Source organism: Cyrtonyx montezumae, unplaced genomic scaffold, assembly GCF_038088225.1.
Source record: "Cyrtonyx montezumae isolate F1298 unplaced genomic scaffold, pur_monq_1.0 scaffold_0, whole genome shotgun sequence".
Lineage (NCBI taxonomy): Eukaryota > Metazoa > Chordata > Aves > Galliformes > Odontophoridae > Cyrtonyx > Cyrtonyx montezumae.
Window position 1 is genome coordinate 43,364,586 of NW_027071824.1, and position 24,564 is coordinate 43,389,149.

At 35.8% G+C, this 24,564-nt stretch overlaps 1 protein-coding gene across 1 annotated transcript in view; it reads right to left on the reverse strand.

The window, feature by feature from the left end:
* Positions 1–24,564, reverse strand: part of LAMA2 (laminin subunit alpha 2) — a 329,486-nt gene that overhangs the window by 25,134 nt on the left and 279,788 nt on the right. Inside the window, exons 42-51 of the mRNA XM_065733920.1 lie at positions 24,357–24,473; positions 22,319–22,501; positions 19,833–19,987; positions 18,159–18,302; positions 17,137–17,270; positions 10,756–10,915; positions 7,364–7,488; positions 5,329–5,491; positions 3,215–3,359; positions 1,108–1,246 (exon numbers count right to left, since the gene is read on the reverse strand). Of these exons, the coding sequence (XP_065589992.1) occupies positions 1,108–1,246; positions 3,215–3,359; positions 5,329–5,491; positions 7,364–7,488; positions 10,756–10,915; positions 17,137–17,270; positions 18,159–18,302; positions 19,833–19,987; positions 22,319–22,501; positions 24,357–24,473 (1,465 nt within the window). The remainder of the gene's footprint in view (positions 1–1,107; positions 1,247–3,214; positions 3,360–5,328; positions 5,492–7,363; positions 7,489–10,755; positions 10,916–17,136; positions 17,271–18,158; positions 18,303–19,832; positions 19,988–22,318; positions 22,502–24,356; positions 24,474–24,564) is intronic.

Genomic DNA, 24,564 nt, shown 5'->3' on the forward strand with positions numbered 1-24,564 from the left:
GCCTGTGGACTAATTACAACAGTTCTTGCACAGACGACAACATCAAGGCTGTCATTATACCACGTAGCTAAAAGTGACATAGATTAATGAGCTTGTTTCTGTGTTGCTCATCTGTTCACTGTAGCACAGAATTCTTTTGTTTCTGTCATTGCAAAACTGCTGAATATTTATTTGAAACTTAAAAACTATTTTAAACCATATAATACACTCACTACATTCAGGCATCTTTTATCTAGTTACTTTAGTTTATTAAAGTTAATCAACAATAATATGTGATGTTTTAAAAATAAATAATGGGAATTTTACTGGAGCAAAAAATTCAGGTTCAGGCATTTAAAGTGAAAAGGTGGTCATATTTCAGTCTACTTAATGTTATGTATATCAAAAGGAATTTAAGGAGTTTACAACTTTAAGGAATTCACAAATTTTTTTCTACAAATAATATGAATTATTTCTAAAGACAGTATTTTTAGATGTGCTCTAAGAGAGTGTTGAGGTGCAGGGACAGGCTGTCCAGGGAGATGGTGGAAACACTGTCCTTAGAGTTGTCCAAGAAATGTTTAAATGTTGTACCGAGGAATGTGATCTGGTGGGAAGTAGCAGTGGTAGGTGGATGGTTGGACTGGATGATCTTAGAGGTCTTTTCCAACTTTGGTGATTTTATGATTCTTTGTATTTATGTGCAGTTTCTACAGTGACCTTGTTTAAGTAGACGCACATACCAACTTAACAGTAAATCCACAAGGAATAGTTTTCTACTCACGTACTTCTGAAGCACGTGTGCTTAATTTTAAAGCAACTATGGGGGTTTTTCTATATGGTTAGAGTAATAAATTCTATTCAACAATTAAGAAAATAGACTTAAAAATAGAAAGACAACTATATAACGATTCTGCACATCAGTTTGCATCATATTTGTGCAACTTGAGCTGTGAGTAGCATTGAAACGCACAAGTGTTGAAGTGTTGGTCTGGCAGTCTAGAGTACACTGGGAATCTACCATTCCCTTACTGTAAATATATTTGATATATAGATAACGGGCAATAGGATTACACTGCATTTACATTCCCTTCCCAATGGTGAAGAAATTGGTTTGAGTTATGTTACCTTAGGTTTCTAAGGGTTGGCAATCCACCGAAGTATATTTTCTCATGTCCTTTTAAGTTGAGTCCAAAGTGGCTGCCTGTAGAGGTTGTTGCTATGGTCTCTTCTTCATTGGTGTCTATGTCTACAATTGATATGTTGGCTAGAAGAGATTTAAGATTAGTTTCAAAACATCAAACAATAAAAACGTCTTACAAAAAAGAAAAAAAATAAAGGATTTGCGGGTGAAGGAGAGGTAAATAGAGTCATATTTTGAAGTTAAGGCACTGGATTTTCCAACTTTTGTCAGTTATATTCAAGGGGAGAGACCCACACTTTCCTCTGTTTCCATAACAACCTCAAAACCTATAGCAATTCTGTAAGCTTTATTTATATTTTCCAAACCAATTTCAGTTTGATATGCTACTTGTGTCAATGCAATTTGGAGCTAAAATTTCAGGACGAAAATCAAGACAGAAGAGATAATTTTACATTTAATTTGTGATTTCAGTCCAACAGTTGGCACTTGAACAGGATGTTTTAGAGTAAAGTTTTGTTAAGGATTATCACCATGTGCCTAAGAGATTTGGCGTCCATTACTCTAAACCATTTTTAACCCAAAGCAGTCAGTTGCTGTCATGTCTTATCTCAGTCTGAAGTTACAAATGAACTATAAAATGAACGATATACAACCATTCTATTTAAATGCTTATTCCATTCCACTATTTTCAGAGTATGGATTAATACAGAATTTAAGGTTCAATGAGAACACACTAAAAAAGTGCTGAAAAACCTCCAAGGAAGAAGGGAACATTATCCCTTAGGGGTGCAAAGAAAGGGTTCTTCTTTCATCCTTCATTCTTTCCTTCTTTCTTCCTTCCATACTTCCTTTTCTCTGTAGGCAGCTAATGGAAGAAATCACTTTTAATCTACAGGTGAGTCTGTTATGGACAGAGCCTTTAAAGAGAGAAGGAATGTGGAAAGCAAACCAAACTACCCAGTTTTCAGGAGTGAGAGAATTGAATGGGGAATAGACTTCTCTGCTGTGCCTTACAGTAGATAGGACAGAGCATAACTTTCATTTCTGTACTAGTAAATTCTATACAAATATATAATATATTTGAACGATATGAAGAAATTAAAATGGTGTGACACTGAATTTTATCTTAATATTTTGAGTTAAGAATAGGCTAAGAGAACAATGCATATTTATAAATTTGCAGAAAATCTACAAGTGAGATCAGTGAGTATTTTGACCACTGGCCTGGCTCCCAGATCCATTTCATTGAAATGACAAGAGCAAGTCTGTGACAGAGATGCGAAGACCAGATTGAGAACTGGCATTGTAGGGATCAGAGGAGGAAAAGCATATTTCAGCGCCCTTGGTGACCCAGGAGATTCAGAAGGCAAGAAGACTTTAGCAATACAAAGGCACAGAGTATGCCACATGAATTTGACTCAGGTAAGTTTCCACCAGTGCTAGAAGTAGAATAAAACAACAACAACAAAGAGTTTTGTGAGACAGCATTTTTGTGATCCTATAAAACGCTATCACTTCACATTTTGCATAAGGAACAGGCTAAAGAGTCACTGGCAGTCTTGAAGATATTCCCAGTTGCTTCCATGGAGATTCACATTATGCTGTAGTCTTCAGGGAATTTAAAACGGCTGCTGTGTTTGTTGAGATTCTATACTATCAATATTAAATCATTGCTTTTAAAAATGCTTTGGGATATGCTGAGTATGAAAGGACTGTGCAACATAAATGCTATTGCAGTCCTAATAAAAATCATGCCAGTTTGTTTTATTAATTTGAACATCAGTGAAGTGATGAAAAAGCTTCTATATTTCTCCACTTAGAAACATTGTGGAATGTAATTTATACAGCTGTAAAGCAGAATTATGCTTGAAAATTTAGCTACCCATTTCAAAAGCTTATCATAAAATTCCTGTTTGATGCTACAGTCACTCAGATGCATCCCAATGCACCGATAATCTAAGCAAACCAAGTTGCTAAACAAGTATAAGTTCATAATTTCATCAGTTTTGAAAATTTCCTTTCACCTGGTCAGATGCTTAGCTGTACTGAATAAGGAACTGGGAAACTCATATTAAAACCACAGGAACTCACCATGCTTCTGAATTCTTGATAGAGTAAAAGACTTCCATTTGCCATCATTATGATTGTGGTTGCTGATAACAGAAGCTGTACCTGAACCCAGATCGTAGCTGACTTTTATATGCCCACCGCTGAGTTCTACGCTCATAAAATCCTTCTGTTAACAAAAGGGGTTAGATATACAAATTACGATCCTTGTTCATTTGGATAAGATGCATGACATTAAGTACAAGGTGGTTTTTTTTTTTTTTTTCCCCTAAATATCAACATACAACTTTTACAAGCCTTTTTTAAAATCTTCTTAGCTGCCCAGGACTGTAGTGTATGAAAACATGCTGCCAGTAAGTTCTTTTTCTCCCCTCTTTTCCCCTTTGGATCAATAATTTAGTTGAAATTTTGCTAATTTAGCTGTTTTTTTTGCTGAAATGTTGGACTAGATGATCTTCAGAGGCCCCTCCTCCTACCCCTAAAATTCCATAACTAATGACAGTGTATTTACTGCAAATCTCCACTACATTCAAACCAGGTAGAAAACAAGATCAAAGATGGTAAAATGGGACTGTTCATCGGGGTTTCCAAAAAGCCATATAAAGCTGTAAATTCTATTTCTCATCAGCCACTGATAAGAATATTTAACCCATAACTAAGATGGTTGACTGGCACAGTGGTATACAGTTTAGTATCTACCGAGAAAGAGCTGGTAGATTACAAGGAGGAATACAAATAGACAGGAGTCTGGATAACCTGAAAAGCACTAAGCAAGTAATGGTGGAACTAAATCCCAGGATATGAGCGTATCACAAAAACGTCAGTTTTAGAAATTTAGTAATCATTTTTCTCATGGCTAGTTCCAGATATGCTGAGGTGTAGATATTACTGTGCGCTGCACACTTGTGCAAAACTGAGAAAAATGTTACATATATGAAGACAATGCTTTGCTCTAGATGTTTATATGTTTATATAGACATGTTTATATGCATGTTTATCCATGCACCACTAGAGAGTGCGTCCTCAGTGTTTTCATACTGTGGGACCATGTTATAAGATGTAGATTTTACTGGGGGCCTCCTGCTTTCCAGATCCATGCTTTTCCACAGGTTCAACTAAATAATTTTTTCATAGATAAATGACATATATTAATAATAATTATCCAAAATAATTACATAAAATTATCTCAAATAATTACATTAATTATACTTTTAATATTCAGGTATAAAATTAATTATAAAAACAACATAAGTACTTCATTATCATAATAAAATGTTATATTTTACTAAAGTCAGTCAGAAGAAATGAGGCCTCCTCCTCCTCCTCAATAATTCCAGCAATTTTGATGATGTTTCCCAAAACATGGGAATCTGAAATGAGACTGGCTTGTCCTGTATTGAGTGCTCGATAATTCTTCAAGACATCACTGAGGACTGCCAGCCCATATGAAAAGGGTAAGGAAAGATGGATAAAGGAAGGACTTTCTTCCCAGTCAGACTTGCAAATTATTTGGATGAAAGATGCAGAAACCAAGTTACTTCTGAGGATCAGGTCAGATGTTTTTATGAAAAACTTCTCCCATTATCCACAGACATCTGCATTAATAAAAATCCCATGTACCTTTCATAACTAATATTTCTGGTTTTTCTTTTAGCAGTAAAAAGCACCATTTTGCAAAACATGTAAAAACAAAAACAAAAAAAAGCCATCGCTGCCATGTGCTATTTGCTGCACCTGAGTTCCCCTTTAATATCACTCTAAACACAAACTTTTTCCATAGATCAGCAGGACTTCTCCCTGAGATTTGTTTAAACCACTGTAGTATTTTGAACTATAAAAATTATAACCACAGCTGGCAAAGCTTGCACAAATAAACATTTGGAATAGATTTAAATTCATTGATAATTTCAGAAAACCTGGAGTCTAATAGCTGAATACTCAATAACACTCACTGCTCTGTAAATACGAGGTGGTGGTCAGCTTTCACACTATAACCTTGTCTGTCTTTACTTGGAGATCAGGCAGCATCATACCAGTACAGTTCTACATTAAATTTCAACTCATGTTCATGATATGATGAATTAAGCCATTGTGATGGCTTGAAACCTGTAAGTAGCGAGGACAATTATTGTTCTTACCAAGTCCTCAGTAGCAAGATACATCAGCAGGGCATTGGATGAGAAGGTCCTGAATTTGAACATGACTGTGGAAATATTAGGGTTCCAGCGGATTGGGCGGCTCACTACTGCATAGCTGTCACCATCAAACTGGACTGTCCCTTCACCATCTGCCACCTGTGGGCTGAAAAGGAACAATACCAATCATTTTTCTTTGCCGTGAGAAATTAAAAGGGATAAAACAACCAAACAAACATGGAGATAGAGCAGGAGAGTAGGGCAGGGGAGCAAGGAGATACTTTTTGGTAGTCTTCCAGAACCTGATTTGATATTGTATCAAACCCACATACTGACAAGTGGGGTTTCAAGGTCAGCTCACCAGATACTCAGCAAGAAAGCTCTTCTGAGAAGATGGAAAAGGAACCATGTGGACTTTAAGTAGTCGTTAAAATTAGCATTGCTGTAATAAACCTTGGTTTTGTTACTGTTAGGGACTTTACACCTTCTGGAGGGCTCCAGGCAGAAAACCTTGTAAACCATGATTCTTTGTTTACCCACAAGCTATAAACATTGCAAGAGGAGAAGCATCAGTCCCTGTCATTACAGAAAAGGTGAGGCTGTGAGATTGTTTAATATGATTTTTATGATAGACTCTTGATCATTTGTCACACAGATCAGATAGTTGGATGACAGCAATCTTCTATTTTACTAACAAACATAATTATAGTTGAACAAGGGACCTTTATGTAGATTACTGGCTAGTAGAATGTTTCTCATTTAACTTGGCACACATACAAAGATGTTGAACACAGCCCTCTTGACCTACCTAACACTACATTTAACAGTTTTTTTGAACAGGTTTTGCAGGAGAACTGGATTCTTTTTGATACAAGAAAAATGGCTTAAAATAAAAGTGACATTTTAATACAGTTTTCTATGAATTTCAATTCTAGTGTTCTTTTTTTCAATCTCCCTCCCACCTGCTCTACTCCAAGGAAAGAGATCTACACAATCACTAATGAATGAGAAAATTAAACGTCTCTGCCTAAATTTAAAGTTCAGGTCTTTGTACTAGGACTTGCTTGGTACTGAAATGCATATATACATCATCATGCTCCTTAAATTTTAACCTAAGCATCAAGGGCTTACATTTATAGTCAATGGAATCCTCCAGTATTTCCAAAATTCTGTTCACAAATGGAATTTCCATCGTTTTGAAAGCACTAAGCTTTAGCAGATTTTTCAAACTATGCTTTTCACAATACAAGTCTACTCTTAACTTCTCTGACTGAATCTCCAGTGATTTTGCCTAATGCAGTGTGAGCTCCATATTATATACTGACACTGCTAAATTTGCCAAAAAATAAAAAAATAACAGCAGTATGTAATAGGACAGTACTGCTTTTATGCAATGTGTCATGGTGAAAGTGATAAACGGGGATGTGAGAGACCCAGAACCGTTCTTTAAATGACAATCTATGGAATACTCTCAGGTAACTCTGTATGGGGGCTTTCAGCAGTGCTGCTTTTGATGCTGAGACATGGCACAAAAAATATCTCAGTGGAAAAGAGGAAGGAAGATGGGTCACAACTCTTTAAGGACAAAGACACACCAGAAAGGTCCTTCTCTTTTGAGAAAGAAACCTAGTGCCTGTGAAAGCTGCTCTGAGACACCTGACTCTGCACTGTGGTGTATGGCATGTAGCATGCAGGCACCCACAATACAACTGCAAGATCCTGTCCTTGTGCCAGACTCTGCTCCACTGTGGATCTGACCACCCCTCATCTTTTGACTAAGCTTGGCCACTGGTTAGGTGGAGTCTCTGCTTCACAGCACTGTTACACCATCTCAATTCCGTTAAGACAGTGATCACTTTTTAATGCGGATTGGGTGCTTCTCCTCTTGACATAGTATCAACGTAACCTTGTATTTCATACAACTCAGCTTTCTGAGCTTTCTACTGGAATTTGATGGCTGCTGCAGATTTTCCTACTATTGAAAACAAAACACAGCATCCCCACAGACAGGCTTAGAAAGGAGCAGTGTGTTGCATACCTGACAGCACACCCTTTGCAGTCACCCTCTATATCCCTGAAATTCCACAGTCCTATGGGCTTGCTGTCTAGGAAGGTTTCACCCATGCAGCCAGTGAAAGTGGTGACTCTTACAGCATCTGACTTCTGTAAGAGAAAACACAGTCAAACTCGGTTTGAAGTGATCTATATCTGAAAGCATAACTAATACGAAGATAACAAATACCAGACGTTTCTTATTATTTTTCATATCAAGATTAATATTGAATCTATTTAATCCTACAGAACAATTGAATGGCAAAGTGGTGAGATATGTTTTGTATCAGTCAAGACAGAAAAGCCCATTTATTTGAGACTTGAGAAGGCCTATGCAGAATAATTTCTGAAGAATTAGGACCTGCCCAGGCTTTCAAATCACCATCTGCTTCCCAGCCACTTGGAGAGCTGCTTTGCCTATGCTATTCCCACAGCAGACTCTTTTTGAGGTCTATCTTTGTTTTTGTTTGAGATGTTATGGAAAGGGCTATGAGGAATCTTGCCCACAGTACAACTAGCAAAATTCTCCTGTTTTTAATTCTCAAAAGCCTGGAAATTGAGTATCCAAACTAAAAGACTGAATGTGAGCTCAGCTAGCTACATCTGTAAAGGACATTCTGAATTTTGGACACAGAAAAAAGTGCAGCTAGTAAAGCAGTTTTAACATATATTCCATCAAAACTCATGAGATTAGGATCACACACATTGGGTAAGGCTCATTTGATCATAATGAGGTACTATGATCAAGTAAGTAATGTGTGATTGTACACGGAGTACTTATCCCAGAACTATCTTTCTAAAAATACTTGGCTTCATTTAAATATCACTTCATCAATATGAACTGATTGAAAATCTATTTACTTAGCTTTTTAAGACAGACAAGCACCTGCTGTTTTGCATACAGCAATTATGAATATTAAGATCTTGCAAGAGAATATGGAGAAGTGCAACTTAAAAATATTCCAGCAAAAGTATGACTCAAAAGATTTAATGTTCTGATGATATTTCCCAGAGTAATTGGGAAGGTTTTAATTAGCAACAAGTAGGATCTTAATGTCACTTCTGAGAAATTCATGACATGTAAGTATCATAGTCTTCTACTTAAGTCAAATGAAAGGTGTTTTTAAAAGCTGAAAGTGAGCATTCTGTATGAATACACTGCAAAAACATTCTCAAAAAAGAATGTGAGTGAAATCTCAGGTCAAATTTAAAGCCTATCTATTCATGGAGTCCAAAACTCAATGATAAGAAAGGATAAAAAAAAAAAAAATCAGTGACCTTGACAAATGTCCAAAACACTTCACAATTTTTAAAAAATCTGTTAAAAACAACACTGTGGGAACTTGACAACTGATGACAGATATATTTTTTAAAAAGTATATTTACCATTTATTTCTTTTAATTCACAGACTGTTTCTGAGCAGAGCAAGCGTGACAATGTTTTAAACCATAAATTGGAAATATTCCACTCACACTGAATGTACAATATATTGTCTTCCTACCACTGCCCTTCCCTTTATCTATCTGGAGGAATAAAAAATCAGGATAGTTTTATCAATTAAGATAAAAATAAATTGAGAAATCTCTAGAGAACATCTGGCAAATTCTTACTGAATTTGAAAACTGCTGCCCAGCCATCATATTTTCTGCAGCATCCATAATTTCTGTTAAAGTTCAGTACTTCACCTCACACTTGATGCTAAAACTGTTCTAAGTGTTCAGTAACCGTGCTCAGTATCCACCTCTGCTTCACTGTCTAACTAGGGGGGAAAAAAAATCATTTAGGAAAGAGTTTAGATTTCAACATTACTTCATTCCAGGCCCTTTTGGTTACCCCGATACATCAAGAGCTCTTGAAGTCTTTTTGTTCCAGAAATTCTTTTTTTCTAATTAGGTTCAACTAGGCCAAGTGCAAGGTGCTGCACTTGGGCCAGGGCAATCCCAGGTATTTATATAGATAACTCCTCAAGAGTAGCCCCACAGAGAAAGACTTGGAGGTCCTGGTGGATGAGAAGCTGGACATGAGCCAGCAGTGCACGCTTGCAGCCCAGAGGGCCAACTATATCCTGGGATGCACTAACAAAGGGGTGGCCAGCATGGAGAGGGAGGTGATTGTCCCACTCTACCCAACTCTTGTGAGGTCCTATCTGGAGTACTTAGTCCAGGCCTTGGGCCCTTGGAATGGGTCCAGAGGATGGACACTAAAATAATCAGAGGGCTGGAGCGCCTCTCCTTATGAGGAAAGGTTAAGGGAACTGGACTTGTTTATCTTGGAGAAGAGAAGGCTCTGGGGACACCTCCTTGTGGCCTTCCAATACTTGAAGGGAGCATATAAACAGGAGGGGAAATGACTGTTTATATGCGTGGATAGAAATAGGACAAGAGGGAATGGTTTTAAATTAAGATGGGAAATTTAGGTTAGATATTTGGAGGAAGTTTTTCACTCAGAGGGTGGTGACGCACTGGAACAGGTTGCCCAGAGAGGTTGTGGATGCCCCATCCCTGGAGGCATTCAAGGCAAGGCTGGATATGGCTCTGGGCAGCCTGCTCTAGTGGTTGACAACCCTGCCCATGGCAGAGGGGTAGAAACTAGATGACCTTTGAGGTCCTTTTCAACCCAGGGTGTTCTATTATTTTATGAGTCTATGATTAATCACAGTTCTGGCAATTACAATTGATACCTGGGCCAGTCTTTCTGAGCCAGCAGTCATTGCAGACTGTAGTTACACATTTTAGTGGGGTAGGCAGAAAGAACCCTACAGCCTTTACGGACTTGTATGTTTTTGAGTCTTTGGTCATTGCACAGCACTGCAAGCACAGAGCAGTGTCAGTTTTATTCAGTAGAATGTTTACTCCCCTGAGTCATTATGGCAAGTAAGAAACACGACATAATACCAATGTAATTACATTTGTTACTGATAAAAACAGTAGAAATAGATGTTTATCAAACATAACAAAAAAGAAAAACAACCGAGAATGAAAGAGAACTAAGAATAATTTTTAGGTATGGGATATAAACCATCTCTCTCAGGTTTACTTACATTGCCTCTGAAAAAGCAAATCAAAGGCACTGAGTACATAAAGCTAGTGAGTGCATTCTTTTTTTGTAAGGGTCACGGATCTCTGCAGTATAGAGCCACTTTTAGCAAATGACAATTCAGTAACGGTAAAAATGTTTGAAGAGTTCTTGTTTATGGCAGGAACCAGGCACCTTTAGTTGCCTCTGGACAGAAAGCCTACATGTGTAGGCAATTCCTAATAATCTCTCAAGAGCATAAATGCTACCAAAGCACCTTCAACAATGACACAAGCATACTAAAACTTACTATTTTTACTGTAAGCAGTAATAGAATACAGTAGTGTCGTACAGTACATTACCTTTATTTTTCCAGTTAAACCTCCAACAAACAGCAGGGCATTGGCATCTACATCCAGAATAGTATATCCAGGTGGAGAGACACCACTGAAAGTAGCTGGCACAATGCTGGCTTTGGGGCCATCCAGAGCTCGCACTGATATAGTCCCATTTTTCCCAGTCCTAGACATTTTAACAAAATAAGCACAGGTTCAGTAAGCAACAGGTAAATATGGTAAATAGTCTGCTTTAGATGACATCCTTTAATAGAGGCATGTATTTCTGGTTTTGTTATGTTCCATTTTAATACAGGTGAATGGAATCTTAGACTTGTGTTGCTTTTCATCATCTCAATGTTTTTTTTTCAATATACAGATGAAGTGGAACTTTATTTGAAACAAGAAAATTTCTTTCTTAAAAAAATTAATATTGTAATGAAATTAGTCTTGAGTAATGTTTTCTTGATGCAACAAATGAGGTAGGCAAAGATTTAAATTATATTTATGAGTTTTATAAAGCTTGTATTTATAAGGTTGTACTTGCTATGCAATGAATGATCATGTAACAACATAGCTTCTCTGGGGTTCACAGTTTGCTCTTTATGTAGTGGAGCTCTGTGGTTACTTATCAAACTAGTACAAACTCCACGGAATTTAAAGGTGTTAATTTTTGTCCTCTATAAACCAAATTATATATTGATGATATCTGTAAAATAATTTAGTATTTGTTAAGAGTTAATAGTAATTAATTTACCATTAATTAATAGGAGCAGTTCCTTTTCTGTTCCTTGTTATATTAATATAACAAGTGGTATGGAAAGAATTTTTACTAGAATTTTGCAATAGGAGGAATGAAATCTTGGGACAGATGACTCCTCCCAGTTGTTCAGGTATACTGAAATGTGTTTCAGAGAAAACTTCGGAAGATTTTGAATAATTTTGAATCTTTCTGCAGTAATTTTCATAATATTTTACTATTGTACAGCAGTATGGATAGTAGCTTTCACTCAGAAGTAAACCATTAGGCATTTATGGCCAAATAAATGCCAGTGGTTCTTCCCAGACAAATGAACCACTATCAATTGAGACAATCACATAATTGTAGAAATAAGCATGGAGCGTGACCAAAATCCTGTCATGTGCAGATGAGGGACCCAGTATGTTCATTAATACAGTGGAGAAATGACTGGGAGATTTGGAAATCAGAGGGAGAAAATGTATTGTGGATTTATGGATAACTTTGGAAATTGCTGCTTCATTTCATTTTTAATAGGATCTCTGACTTCACATGACCATAGGTGTGGTTATTTGAAAATTCCTAGCACGAACAGCTGGTCTTGCAACCCTATTCAGCACTGAAATACTCAGCACTGATGAGAACTTTTAAAAGACATATACTCAATAATTAATGCAGAAATACAGTTTAAAATAACACTTATTTTCTTTCTCTGGATCAGTTTGTGACAACGGTATACCTGTCCAGAGGGACTCTCCTTTTTTTTTAGATGACCTATTATATATTGTTGGCTACTTGCTTTGGACTCTAAAAATTAATACTGTCTGTTCTCAAGCTAAATAAACAATATTTTTCTCAGAAAACAGATCTTACATTTCTATTTTTGTTAATGGGGAAAGAAAAGTGATAACGTCTACCAAAACTTTCCACATGCAATTTTCTAGGCTAAGAGTTGCGGGCCCATCCTACCAAGATAATTGGCAAGTCACATCTAGGAAGTAAAACCAATCAAACAAGCAAAAAATCTTCTGATTTTCTGAAGTTTTGAACTTTTCTGCATGTAAAGATGCAAAATTCTTTTTTTTTTTTTTTGTGGTTGAATTAGAAAAAAGGAAAGATAGGCTTAGGGTACTGAAATAAAAAGCAAATTAAAAGTTAAAAGCATACATTTCAGGAAGAACTGCCGATTCTGTTAAATGAAAAGTTACTTGAAGAACTTGCATTTAATGGAAGAATGCATAACTTAGGCTACTGAATAGGCTAAAGCAAGAATTACTAATTTCTGGATTTAGAAAGTCTAGTAATAATTTCTGGATTTAGAAAGTTTACTGGACCAAGGCTTTAGAGAATGGAAAAGAACAAACAAACAAAAAAACCTATGCATTTATGTCCAGAAATCTCTTCAAAAATTCCTGTGGCCTAGACTCTGTCACCCAAAAACAAGAACAATGTGAAAGTTTTCTTGTGAAATAACATCTCACTGGACATAAGCCATTTAAAGCAAAAAAAAGCATTAGGTATGACATGTCAGTTTTGATAAATTTCCTCTGAACTGTGAAGCAAGGTTGCAAAGTAATTTTGTGAGTTTCCATTCAATGGGGAATATCTTTGTAGATCTATGCCATCTTGACTGCCCTGGAGACAGGGATATCAAAGCTTTCAATGTGAAAACCATATGTTTGCAGAAAAGTACTGGAGATTTTCAGTTACTTCTAGCTTGATGTAACAACTCAGGAGACCATTTAGATGTGAGTTTCATGGAATCTCCTAGTGATATCTGGGGTATGTGAATGCATAGTTATTCCCAAGCATTTAAAAGCAGCGAGGTAAAACAATTCACATTCCTCTAATTAAAAATTTTTGGTTGCAAATTCTTTTTGATTATGATATTTTACCTTTTATTCAAAAATGAACAGAATGTTAAGTATATATATATATATATATATATAATGTTAATGATAGCATTCTATGTGGCAGAAATTCTACAATTTTTTTTCAGGTTTATTATTATTCAGGTTTATTAATAAAGACCACTTAAAGGACTTCAAAATATAGTTCTCAATGTAGTAATTGTTGAAAGACTTAGCAGCTACTAGAGGTTTTTATAAAACTGAAATCATGACTCCAGTGATTCCAGTGTAAAAACATTCAAATGCAAAAACATAGAAGTGACTGAACAGACTGACACTTTTCAGGATGCCTAATATGTTACAAGTAGCATGGGTGTCTTTCATCTTCAAATAGATGGAAATACTAACTATAGTGTCTCTTTCATAAATAATTCTCTCTTACTTGAGGAGGACAATTGAGCTTGAAGAAAGAACCTGACCAACTTGACAGCAAAAATACATTGGTATCTGATGCATGACAAATCATCAGGTTGGAAAATAGTAAAAGTCAATTCTTGCTGAACTGTTGGGCTAAAGGTATAACAGATCTTTGGTGGCTGATCATTTGATACCTTTGCACAATATCAAGCATGCAGGATTTGCTCTTTAGGAGATGCATGACTTTTGCAAGTTATCAAGATTAGATTACACAATACCATGAAGAAGCGTCTCCTCTTTGGTATCTGGACTACAAAGAAAACCTTTACTGAAAGGTATGGCTTAGATTCGCCTCAGTAGTTTATGATTGATTTCTTGCTGAATACAAGTGCAAACTTGTGATCCAATTGTCCTTCTTTCCAAGGAAGGGCACTGTTTAAACTCTGCCATTAATAACGGCAATATTTAAAATGTGCTTGATTAAAGTCACAACTAATCAGACCCTACTCCTCACAGGCCTGCTGACATCAAGTCACATTGTTTCACTGATCAAGAGAGCCTCAAAAATACTCTAGCATATGTTTATCTGTTCCACAAAATTGACGCAGTTTGCATGTTGCAAACCTGCTTCTAATATTTTTGTCACAAACTGTTTACATCATATTTTCCTTCATTAATCGATACTTCAATTGATTGCAATTCTTAATGTCAGTCAGATCCATCCCTGTAAGAAGGTAAATAACTCCATAAGTGGCAGTTAAGTTCTTGTACCATCAAAGTATGGAAATTGCTTATTCCATAGGCAATAAATTTTATTCCTATTTCTCAAAGGAATAAAATAAATTTTACATCAATTCCAAATTTTAAGTATTTCTATGATGGCCTCTGCATATATGACAAAATGCAAGGAATTGGTGTACTTGAAATAAAAAGACAAGGAAAATTAAAAGCTTACATGGAAAACAGATGCAGTAGTTAATAAATTGGTCTTAACAGATGGGAAATTTTGGCCTGGTAATTAACTGAATTGAGCATCTCTGATCATCACTAAACAGTCAGCTGTTTCATATTTAGCTTTCGATTCATAAGCTGAGTGATTTCAAGTATTTCATGGCCTCTGAGCCAACACATCTCTTCATAAGTCCTTTTGAGATTCTTGGTTAAAACCTGCTATCAATCTTTAAAGCTACCATATTTACATGGTTAAACCTACCATTATGAATGCATTTCAATGCCTGCCATCATTGAAATTCAAGGAAAAAATTAGCAAGGCCAGAATTTCACTTTATGTGGATGTCCTGCTGTCAGGAAGCTCTGTCAGTTTGCTGAAAAAGTAGCTGGAGCTAAGCAGAAATTCAGAGAAAAAAGAAAAAAAAGATGGAATGTAATGAGTAAAACTCTTCAACAGCTTATGAAGAAGAGAGTTATAAAATGGACTAAAACATTCGAAGTCGGAAAATCTTCAGCAGGGAATGTGATTAATGAAGTCTGCCTTAAGAATATAAAATTACTCCTGAGCTTTTCATCTTGATCCCACAAATCTAACTAACGTCTTTGCATGTAATTTTCCTGAATTGTGCAGCAGTAATTGTTCGAAATTGCTGATACAGCAGTTTGTTTAAAACTAATGCCATGCACATCCTATATATCTAGAACAAATAACTTAATAGGCACTGTGCATTTGTAGGATGTGTGAATTTTTATACCAACTCCTGGCCCCATATTCTGCTGAAGCAGCTTTCTTGTAAATGGAAGTCTGGCATTACTGTGTCATGAAGCTATTTTAGTATGCATAATATCAACTGATGAAGATTTCGACAATTCCTATCGTAACCCAGTTTGTATTTCACAGGGAAGGAGGTTTCATTAAGCCAGATAGTAGTGCCATAATTTTATTTATCTGCCCTGAATGTCTGATTTCTGTGATTTTGCTAAATTATTTAAACTGGATGGCATTTTCTTCTCTCAGAGCTATGGATGTAACTGGAATTAGATTTTTTCTTTTCCCTTCTCTCTCACTGTATGACTACACTACCACTTCTATGTTTAATACTAGGTGAAATACAACACATAGGGATGCAAGAGGATTACACAGCTTCATATCAGATTGCAATATAGATGATGTTGTTATCTAAATTACTAGGAGTGTAATTCAAGAGGAAAGGATAATGGATATAAAGTTATATAATCCTTATGCTGCAATTATTAAACAGTATGTCACATGCTACTGAAATGGAAAATACAAAATTCAAGTAACTAATTTGAAAATTGAGTATTACGGTATCTTTTATCTGAAGTTCAGAAGCATTCAGCAGCTGAACTCAAATAAGTACAAAGTATAGTTTAAACTTTTCAGAATATTTTATCCTTGATTTCTCATAAGCTGTATCTTTTTTAGTATCTCTAGTTTGAAGAGACATTCTGGCTATGAAATTGGCATTTTGAGTAAGAATCAAGATACCGGTGTATGACAGACCTTTCATTTGCAGTACTGCAAGACCAGAAATTCAGAAATGGTGCTACTCTTTGAAATTCAAGATGAAAAGAATAGCAGTTATCTGTCTGAATGTCAAAACCTGTAACCAATTTTTAAAGGATGCTAGTTGAAGAAGAGAATTCATAAAGCTAAAATGAAAGGTAGAAAGAGGTGAATATAAGCAGTCATGGACTGTTGATGTGTGAGGGAAAATACATGATGAAAATATATTCTGATGCAGAACAGTTCACATTTCAGTAGTAATTGTAGTGTATTCACTTTGGGTACTAGTGGATGTAGGTTCAAAACCTTCCATTAAACCAGCCTACAATTTCTTATATGTACGATATCACCTTGCTTTAAAAATACATGTTTTAAACACAGCAAGCATTTCCACCTGGGATGTACAAACCTGAGATAAGGACAACTGTGAAGTCTTACACCTGGGGAGGAGTTGCATGCATCAATATAGGTTAGAAGCTGACCTGCTGGAAAGGAGCTCTGTGGAGAAGGACCTGGATGTCCAGTTTGACCATGAGTCAACAGCATGCCCTTATGGCTGACAAGCAACTTCTTGTGGGGTGCATTAAAAAAGATAATGACTAGCAGGTCAACGGAGATTACACTCCTACTCTACTCTGCCCTGTGAGGCCACATCTGGAGTACATGTCCAGTTCTGGTCGCCTTTGCTCAAGAAAGGCAGGGAATTTCTAGAGAGAGTCCAGTGGAATACCACAGAGATCTTGAAGGGTCTGGAGCATCTCTCATATGAGGAAAGTCTGAGAGACCTGTGACTTCTTAGTCTGGAGAAGACTGGGGGGGGGTGGGGGTGGTGCGTATTTTAGTGAAAGGGAGTCAAGTAGCTGGGGCCACTTTCTTTTCAACAGTGTCCAATTACAGAACAAGGGATACGAGGCGATACTTGCCTAGAGGCTTCAATCCGGTACCAAAAGCCATCATCAATGGTCAGATCTGGATATTCTACCCGTCCAACACCAGATCCCACATCCCACAGGAAGCTCACCTTGCCTTTCCGCATTTCTATGGCCAAGAAGTCAGTCTGCATGCAAAATATAAAAACAGAAGCAATCCCATATTTTGATTAAAGAAAACTCTCCAGAACTCTACACATTTCAGAAGGCATCAGAATGAGGCAACAGAAATTCACTTACAAAGTATGAAAACCAACTCTCACAGTGACTAAGAAAAGATTATCTTTTCCCTGCTCACCTTAATTCAAACAAAGAATCTTATGACAAATGACTTCTGTCAGTGATATACAGCATGTAAGCTGCTAGACTTACAAATGGTATTGTAGCAACTAAGAAAAAGACTTAACTCAAACTAACGTCATTTGTAAAACATCCATTGGATGGCAGAAACATGTCAGGATTGTAGACTAACACTCGGTGCCATCTAGCTTCTTCATTTTGTAGCAGGTAAATAAAATATATAGTTCAAAATGTCAGAAATGCGCTATTTTTTGCCATTTACTGAATTATTATTGATTATTCTAGAAGCCTGTCTGCTAGAGTGCCCATGGGAAACTGAATCATTCATCATTATTGTACTTGCAATCATAGTCTTGACATAAAATTATAATAAACTGGAGCTTTGACAGATGCAAGATGATTAGCCACTTGTTCCCCAAGGAAAAACCCACAACCAACCCCAAAACTGCTCTGGTTACACTGTGAATTTTAAAATCCTAATGTAGCTCATATAGAAGTCTCAGATTTAATAGCTAGTTAAAATATTAAAAAATATCTGCCAGTTATATTTTAGAAGTCTCTATATTAAAAACCAAAGCAAGCATCTAGTTTATCTTAGGCCCTCTACTATTGCTTTGAAGCATCAAGGAAGGAAAAAGAGTATCTTCTGTGTTTGTCAGTAATCTGATTTGATTGGGCAACGATGACATGACATAAAAAGCAGGAGATAAACTTACAAACTTGGCACTTCCAAGGTAAAAAAGCAGATTGTCTGCAACTACAGTCTTCACATTGACAATGATGGTATTGTATGTTCCTTTCTTTATTTCTGGTCTGTATGTCCGAATACAATTGCCTCCAGAAGACACGGACACTTTGATCTTCAAAAAAAGCATATTAGAAAGAATTACATTTACTGCTTATTATTCCTGAAGTAACCAAAAGATGTTTCTAAATCGTTACAAAAATATTATTATTTTTTTTCTCCCTCGTTACCATTTCTGTGCTACAAGTAGCAGGTAGTTGCTTGGATACATGCAGGAGGTAGAAATGCAATTTTCTTTCTGGGATTGTTTATTATATTTTGATTAAAAGACAATACAAACTCTTCCTGGCAATTCCGGTTTGAAAGGATCAATTATATGGATCAAAAATAGCTAGAAGATACACCGGTCTAACACAAGCAGCTGGGGAATTCTGACAAAGGAGATAGACAATAATAAGAATACGTAGCCAGGAAAACACACAATGCTTCTAAACGAATAGCAGCTACACATTGCTTTGGGGTAGAGAAGATCTATTTTTCTTTGTAACATCTGTGATTATGCTAATTTAAGACACTTTTTAATAATTATTTTCTTACCAACAGTTGCGTCTGTCACAGTTTTCACATAGTCCTTAATGGAGTTGGTAATCATTGCTAGGTTTCATTTTCACTGCTGAAGTGACATATGCATTTGGACACTTGTGCTAGTTTCCTCAGGCTCAATAGCACAGATGAAAACAGTATACTATTTGCTTTCATAATGCCGACATAGACATAATGACAGTACAATCGTATTTCTATTTCAGATAGACATGTTTATGTATTAGAGTAGATGTATGTAGTGGTATCACCTCTAGCTTAGGGCAAACTTTGTCAAAAATGAGATCTGTTATATGACCAAACACAGTACTTCCCTTTCTCAGAAATGCTGAGCAGGTAAGTACATAGAAGCCTTCAGACAGAAGATGAACATAAGAAGAAAACATTTGCCCACAATAGAATAACAAGTTCCAGTGATGCAGTAACAAAATACACATTCTACCTGGTTCCTACTCTATAGTTTTTTTTTGTTGTTTTTTTTTCCCCCAACTATTTTTCAGGAAGTTTCTTAAAGTAATATCTTCAAGAACATTTCTCTCGTTATATTGGGTCACAAGCTGAATAACCTTAGTCTTACCCATCTGATTCTCTAACTATTATTACTGAATTAGAGAGAGGGACTCCAAACTCAATAATCAAACTGGTAATACACTCTCAACCCACGTTTACATCCTCAGACTTCATAATGTCAGGTGATACAAGTTCTATGAATTGAAACCAAGGGCTTAATATCAGTGCTCAGTCATCAATGATGTAGTGATTTTTCTGCTATACTATTGCCACAGTACTTAAATAATTTTTCCACATACATTCCGACAGATATTATCCATTTAAAAAGAGTGTATTTTCAATGAAGAAGCAAAATGCAGACAGGAAATTAGGAGAACATTTTCTGTTTAGATGAGAAATTTTACTCCTTTACTTGCTTTTTTTTTTTTTTTTTTTTTGTATTAGAAAGTATTCACCTTGAGGAAAAGAAATAGAAAAGTAGAAAATAAAATCCCACTAATACTTAAAAGGTCATCTTCTTGAGAAAAGAGCTTACCGAATTGGCTTGCTTCCGAGCTTGGTTTATCAGCTCTTTTATCTGAGAAATGTTTTTCCCTAAATTATCTTGAAGTTCTTTGATTGGCTTGAGTTTGTCTAGTAGGCGATCTGCTTCCTTTTCCAGGTGTTTTATACTAGAATCTGCATCAGCAACTTCATAAGAAAGAACAAAGCACAATTTTAGAGTGATATCAGGCAGTAATTATAAAGTGTATTTAAAAAAAATCAAGAAAATGAAGCTCAGACAATACTCAGGCAATATTATTTGACAGCATGAGGCATACACAGACCAGGAAGCTACCTGAACAGAATTAGGCCATTTAAGAACATTTAGAATGAAGTTAAAGTAGCAACAGAAGTAGATACAGATATTAAACAAGGATTTTGAAGCAGTAACTATGCCTCATGTCAGGATAATAGAAGTGAAAGTATTTACTAGAGCAAAATACAGTTACGAATAAAGTACTTTTTTTTTTTTTCTTACCCTAGTTTTTAAAAATATGCTAGATTAATGAAATTTGTTTAGTTTCCATTAGTAATTTCTGCAGAAGTGCTACAGGACTATAGTTTAATGTTGAATTAAAGTGAAGTTCATTTTTAAATTATTTATAATGGCAACAAGAACAATATTTTTTATTCTGATCACTTAAAATTATATGATTGCTTAAAATTACATATGTGTATTGAAAACACATTAAAAATGGCAGTAATATGTATTTTATTTTTTCCCCTTCAAATGAAAAATGATTTTACAACGATTTTTTTTAATTTTGTTTTAAGTTACACAGGACTTTATTTTGCCTTTCAATCTATAACTAGTGAACAACACCTTCACTTTGGAAGTTTTTCAGGAGATGTAAAGCTTGAAAAAGTCTGAAGGTATGGAATTGTGTGGTGTGGATGACTACAAAATGGACAAATCAGTACATACCAAAAGAAAGTAGAATGAACGGAAATAGCAATTGTTATAATTGGGTAATGCTTACAGAGAGCATGAAAGTCTGGGTATCATGTTTTTGAATACTAACTCAGACCAACTTTGAAGATGTTTCTTAAAAGTTTCATAAGTTAGGCTAGTTACCAAGCCACTTCATCTCAGAGCCATCAGAAAGTAATCATTTGAATGAGCAATGTGGAACACCATGCATAAGCTTCAGCAGTAAGCAATGAATTATCATCATCTACTGGAAAAGGCACAATAAAAAAAGCAAGAAAGAAGAAATACGTACAGACTTCTGTAGGCAAGATAGGGAGACAAAGAAAAGAGAAAAACAGAACATAAGAATATGTTTTAAAGATCTAATCACAAATGCAGAGTAAGTTAAGGGACAGGGTTCTAGACCTGGACTGTTTTAGATCCAGAAATGCCAAGAAACTACCAGTTTTAGGCCATTTGCATGTTATCACCACCAAGCCAGATGTCATTAGCTTGTAGATCTGCTTGTTGCATAACCTGCAATAATATAACCACACTATTTCAAACAAAAACTGTTTTTCATATTGTCTAAACTACCAGGGATTTTTCCGCCTCATGATTATAATTGGAGTTCACCCATATGTTTCAATTGATGAAGGTTCAGAAACCTCTAATAGGAAGACAGTGACAAACAATCATTGTGATTAACTTTCACTGGTACTGCTAGAATTTGAAAAGGATATGTGTCCATAGAATGAGACCATCAATTTCCTAAACTGGACATTTTTAGGTGCCTAGTTTTGCTAAGCTGATCACAACCTGCAAAGCACAGATTAGTTGAGAAGTTAGTCCTTCAGTAATTTTGTAACACTATTCAGCCCTGGCTGTACACCTAAACAATGCACTCTCCTTATCTACAATAAAATGTTATGCAATTTAGAATTGAATGTTATCCATCATAATGAAAGTGGAAACTGCTAAAACACTTGCTAAAGAAATTGTTAAATTTGATAATGGGATTCACTAACACACACACAAAAAAAAACCAGCCTTAAAAAACAATTTATCTTTTTTTTTTTCTTCCAAAGCATCTTCAGTATTCTACCAGAAACAGTAACTTGTATGAAGGAAGTCATTGCATTCCACCCAGAAATTATTATCTGGTTGGCTGAAGGCTGGGTTAGTGAAAGGAATTTTACGTGAATCAGGTAGTATATTGTCAGTCAAGAAATGATTCTTAAATTATTCATTTAAAGTTTAAAGACTAATCTGTGTATCAGACCTATCCTCTACATGTTCGACCTGCTAATGCTAGCTTTTTTTCGCAGAACTACCAACAGCAGTTCCTAAGGTTTAAAAGTCCTTTTAAAATTTTTTTATTATTATTTAAGATGTATATAATAAAAGAGAAACAATAGAGCTTCCTTTTTATCCCAGCTTAGTAAAGCTGTAAGAGTGAAATTGTTGAGCATCTGGTTCATTTTGGGATGTGAAATGAAAACCACAGAGCAAAAACAAAAAACAAACAAAAAAACAAAACAAAAAAAACAAAGCAAAAAAGAACTTACTGTTCTTGATAGGATCCTTCACAACAGCATTTGTTTTTGCCACATCATTTGCAAGCTTACTGTAGTTGTTTTTCAAGCCAAGAAGATTCTGGTTGAGGTCTTTAATCTGGGCCAGGACATCATTTGCAGTATCGTTGGCCTGTCTTGCTTTGTCTTTAGCTGCCTGTACCTTTATAGCTGTATCTGTAGGTAGAAGGGGACAATTTAATGACTACCTAGAGTACAGAAATTGTCTTCATACATCTCAAGAATAAAGTTGGGTCAAAATTCTACCATCTTAAATTGCTCTGCGTTGTTCTTTTCTCTTTAGGATCTCTTACTTCACATGTAGTAAGACATTATTAATTGTATGCCTGGATTGCAGAATCTGATCCTCTATTTTTTTGAGGATACAAATGCTCCTGAAGAGAAGAAAACATCCCATAGTGAAGTTGTGGGCCTTGCAGGAACATTCTTTGCCACCTTCCTGCAAAACCATGAAATTGCTCTTGGAATTGTTTTCTCATTGTGTTTTCCAAGATGTCCTTGTCCTAAAGGTGATCTATCCCCCTCTATCTAATTTTGATTTTTTTAATTCTTTCTTCTTCTTTTATTTTTTTTTAATTTGGTTATTTCATTTGGCTATGTCTGTAGCATAGACACAGGTATTGTTAGTTTAAGCTGCACTCTTTCCATGAAACCTTGAAGAACAAAATATATGACAGGGTCATTTTTTCTCCTGTCCTCATTGGTTATTTCCTTATTGGATAACTAATTTTCTTATTCATACCATTTATTTTCTCGGAATTGCACTCTTGTGACATATCTCCTTGCATATGAGACTGTCCTTGTCCCAAGAGCAAGCACCCTGTAACTCTAATCTGACAAGAGCTTATTACATTGCTAATGGCTGCATATTTCATGTATCTTCTACATGTTTCACACTCAGTATTCTGTCTCCTAAGGCACACTGACCTCTGAGGTCCATTTTATTTGACTGGTACATCTATCTGTGCACAAGAAGAGAAACAGGCACATTGATACCTGTGGTCACAATCCAGGAAGTGGCATAAGATATGACATATTAAAGCAAGTTCTTGTGAATGCCTGATTTCAAGGACTGCTACATCTAAAACAAAATGTTTCAGTTATCTGAAATCTTGAAGACAACTATGTGCAAGATGACCACCGAGTTTTTACTTGTTGTCTGGTCTTTCCAGTCCTTCACAGATCAGAGAGAACATAGTTTTTCTTCAGATACTTTTCTTAAGGCATATCTTCAGTTTATTATAATGCAGGGCCCTTTAGAGTTAAAAGTTGTATTAAATGACTGATAAAACTTCCTTGTTTTCTAAAAAATAATAAAAAAAAATCCCATTCCATCCATTATAAGAAAAATAAATTGTAGCTCACCATCTCTCATCATCACAACACAAAGTAGCTAACATCTCAGCACTTGAGGATTTTAATTAATATAATGATTTTTTTTTTTCCCAGGGGTAGTAGATAAAATTGTAAGTATGCTTAGTACTTTAGGGTTTACTGAAGGCCTGTTCTAGTTCTGAGACACACAGTGCCAAACTGATACTGAAATGATATTGCAGCAGAAGTCAATGAGAATGTGTAAGAAAGGTAAGACAAAAAGAGTAGATTCCATCCAGATGGATTTCTTCTCCCAAGTCTGAAGGTATTTACTTTTCATAGGTTGTCATAAGAAGCATGCTTCATTTTACTCGAGTTTTGTAAATATGCTTTTCATGTTTAAAGGAAAGACTGTCTCAGGATATATTATAATTTCTGAAATCTTTATTCTTTCTGAAACCTATCTTTTACAAATTACAGAAATTCAATACCTTTTATGGTGCCAAAATACAAGCTCATTAAGGTATCTATTTTCAGTCCAATTTTTTCAACATAGCTCATCTGTGCCTTACTACAGCAGCCCATGGCCAAAGTGGGCATGACATGGGCCAGACAAAAATCAGACAGATGTTAGGGGATAGAAAATGATGGAACAGGGCAGGGATAAATCAAGCCACGCAGCATTTTTCCAGCTTACCATTAGGAATGGCTGAGAGCTTCCCAAAGGTTTCATTCAAAGTTTTCAGGAGAATAGAATTCTTCTCATCGGCATCCTTCAGTCTGTCCTGCATGCTCTCCAGGTTATCTTCCTTTTCTATAATAACAATAATTTGCAAGTAGTTTAAGGTATTAAATAGTGTAAGTAAGTCCAGTAAATCCACTTGTAGGTATCAACAATAATATTT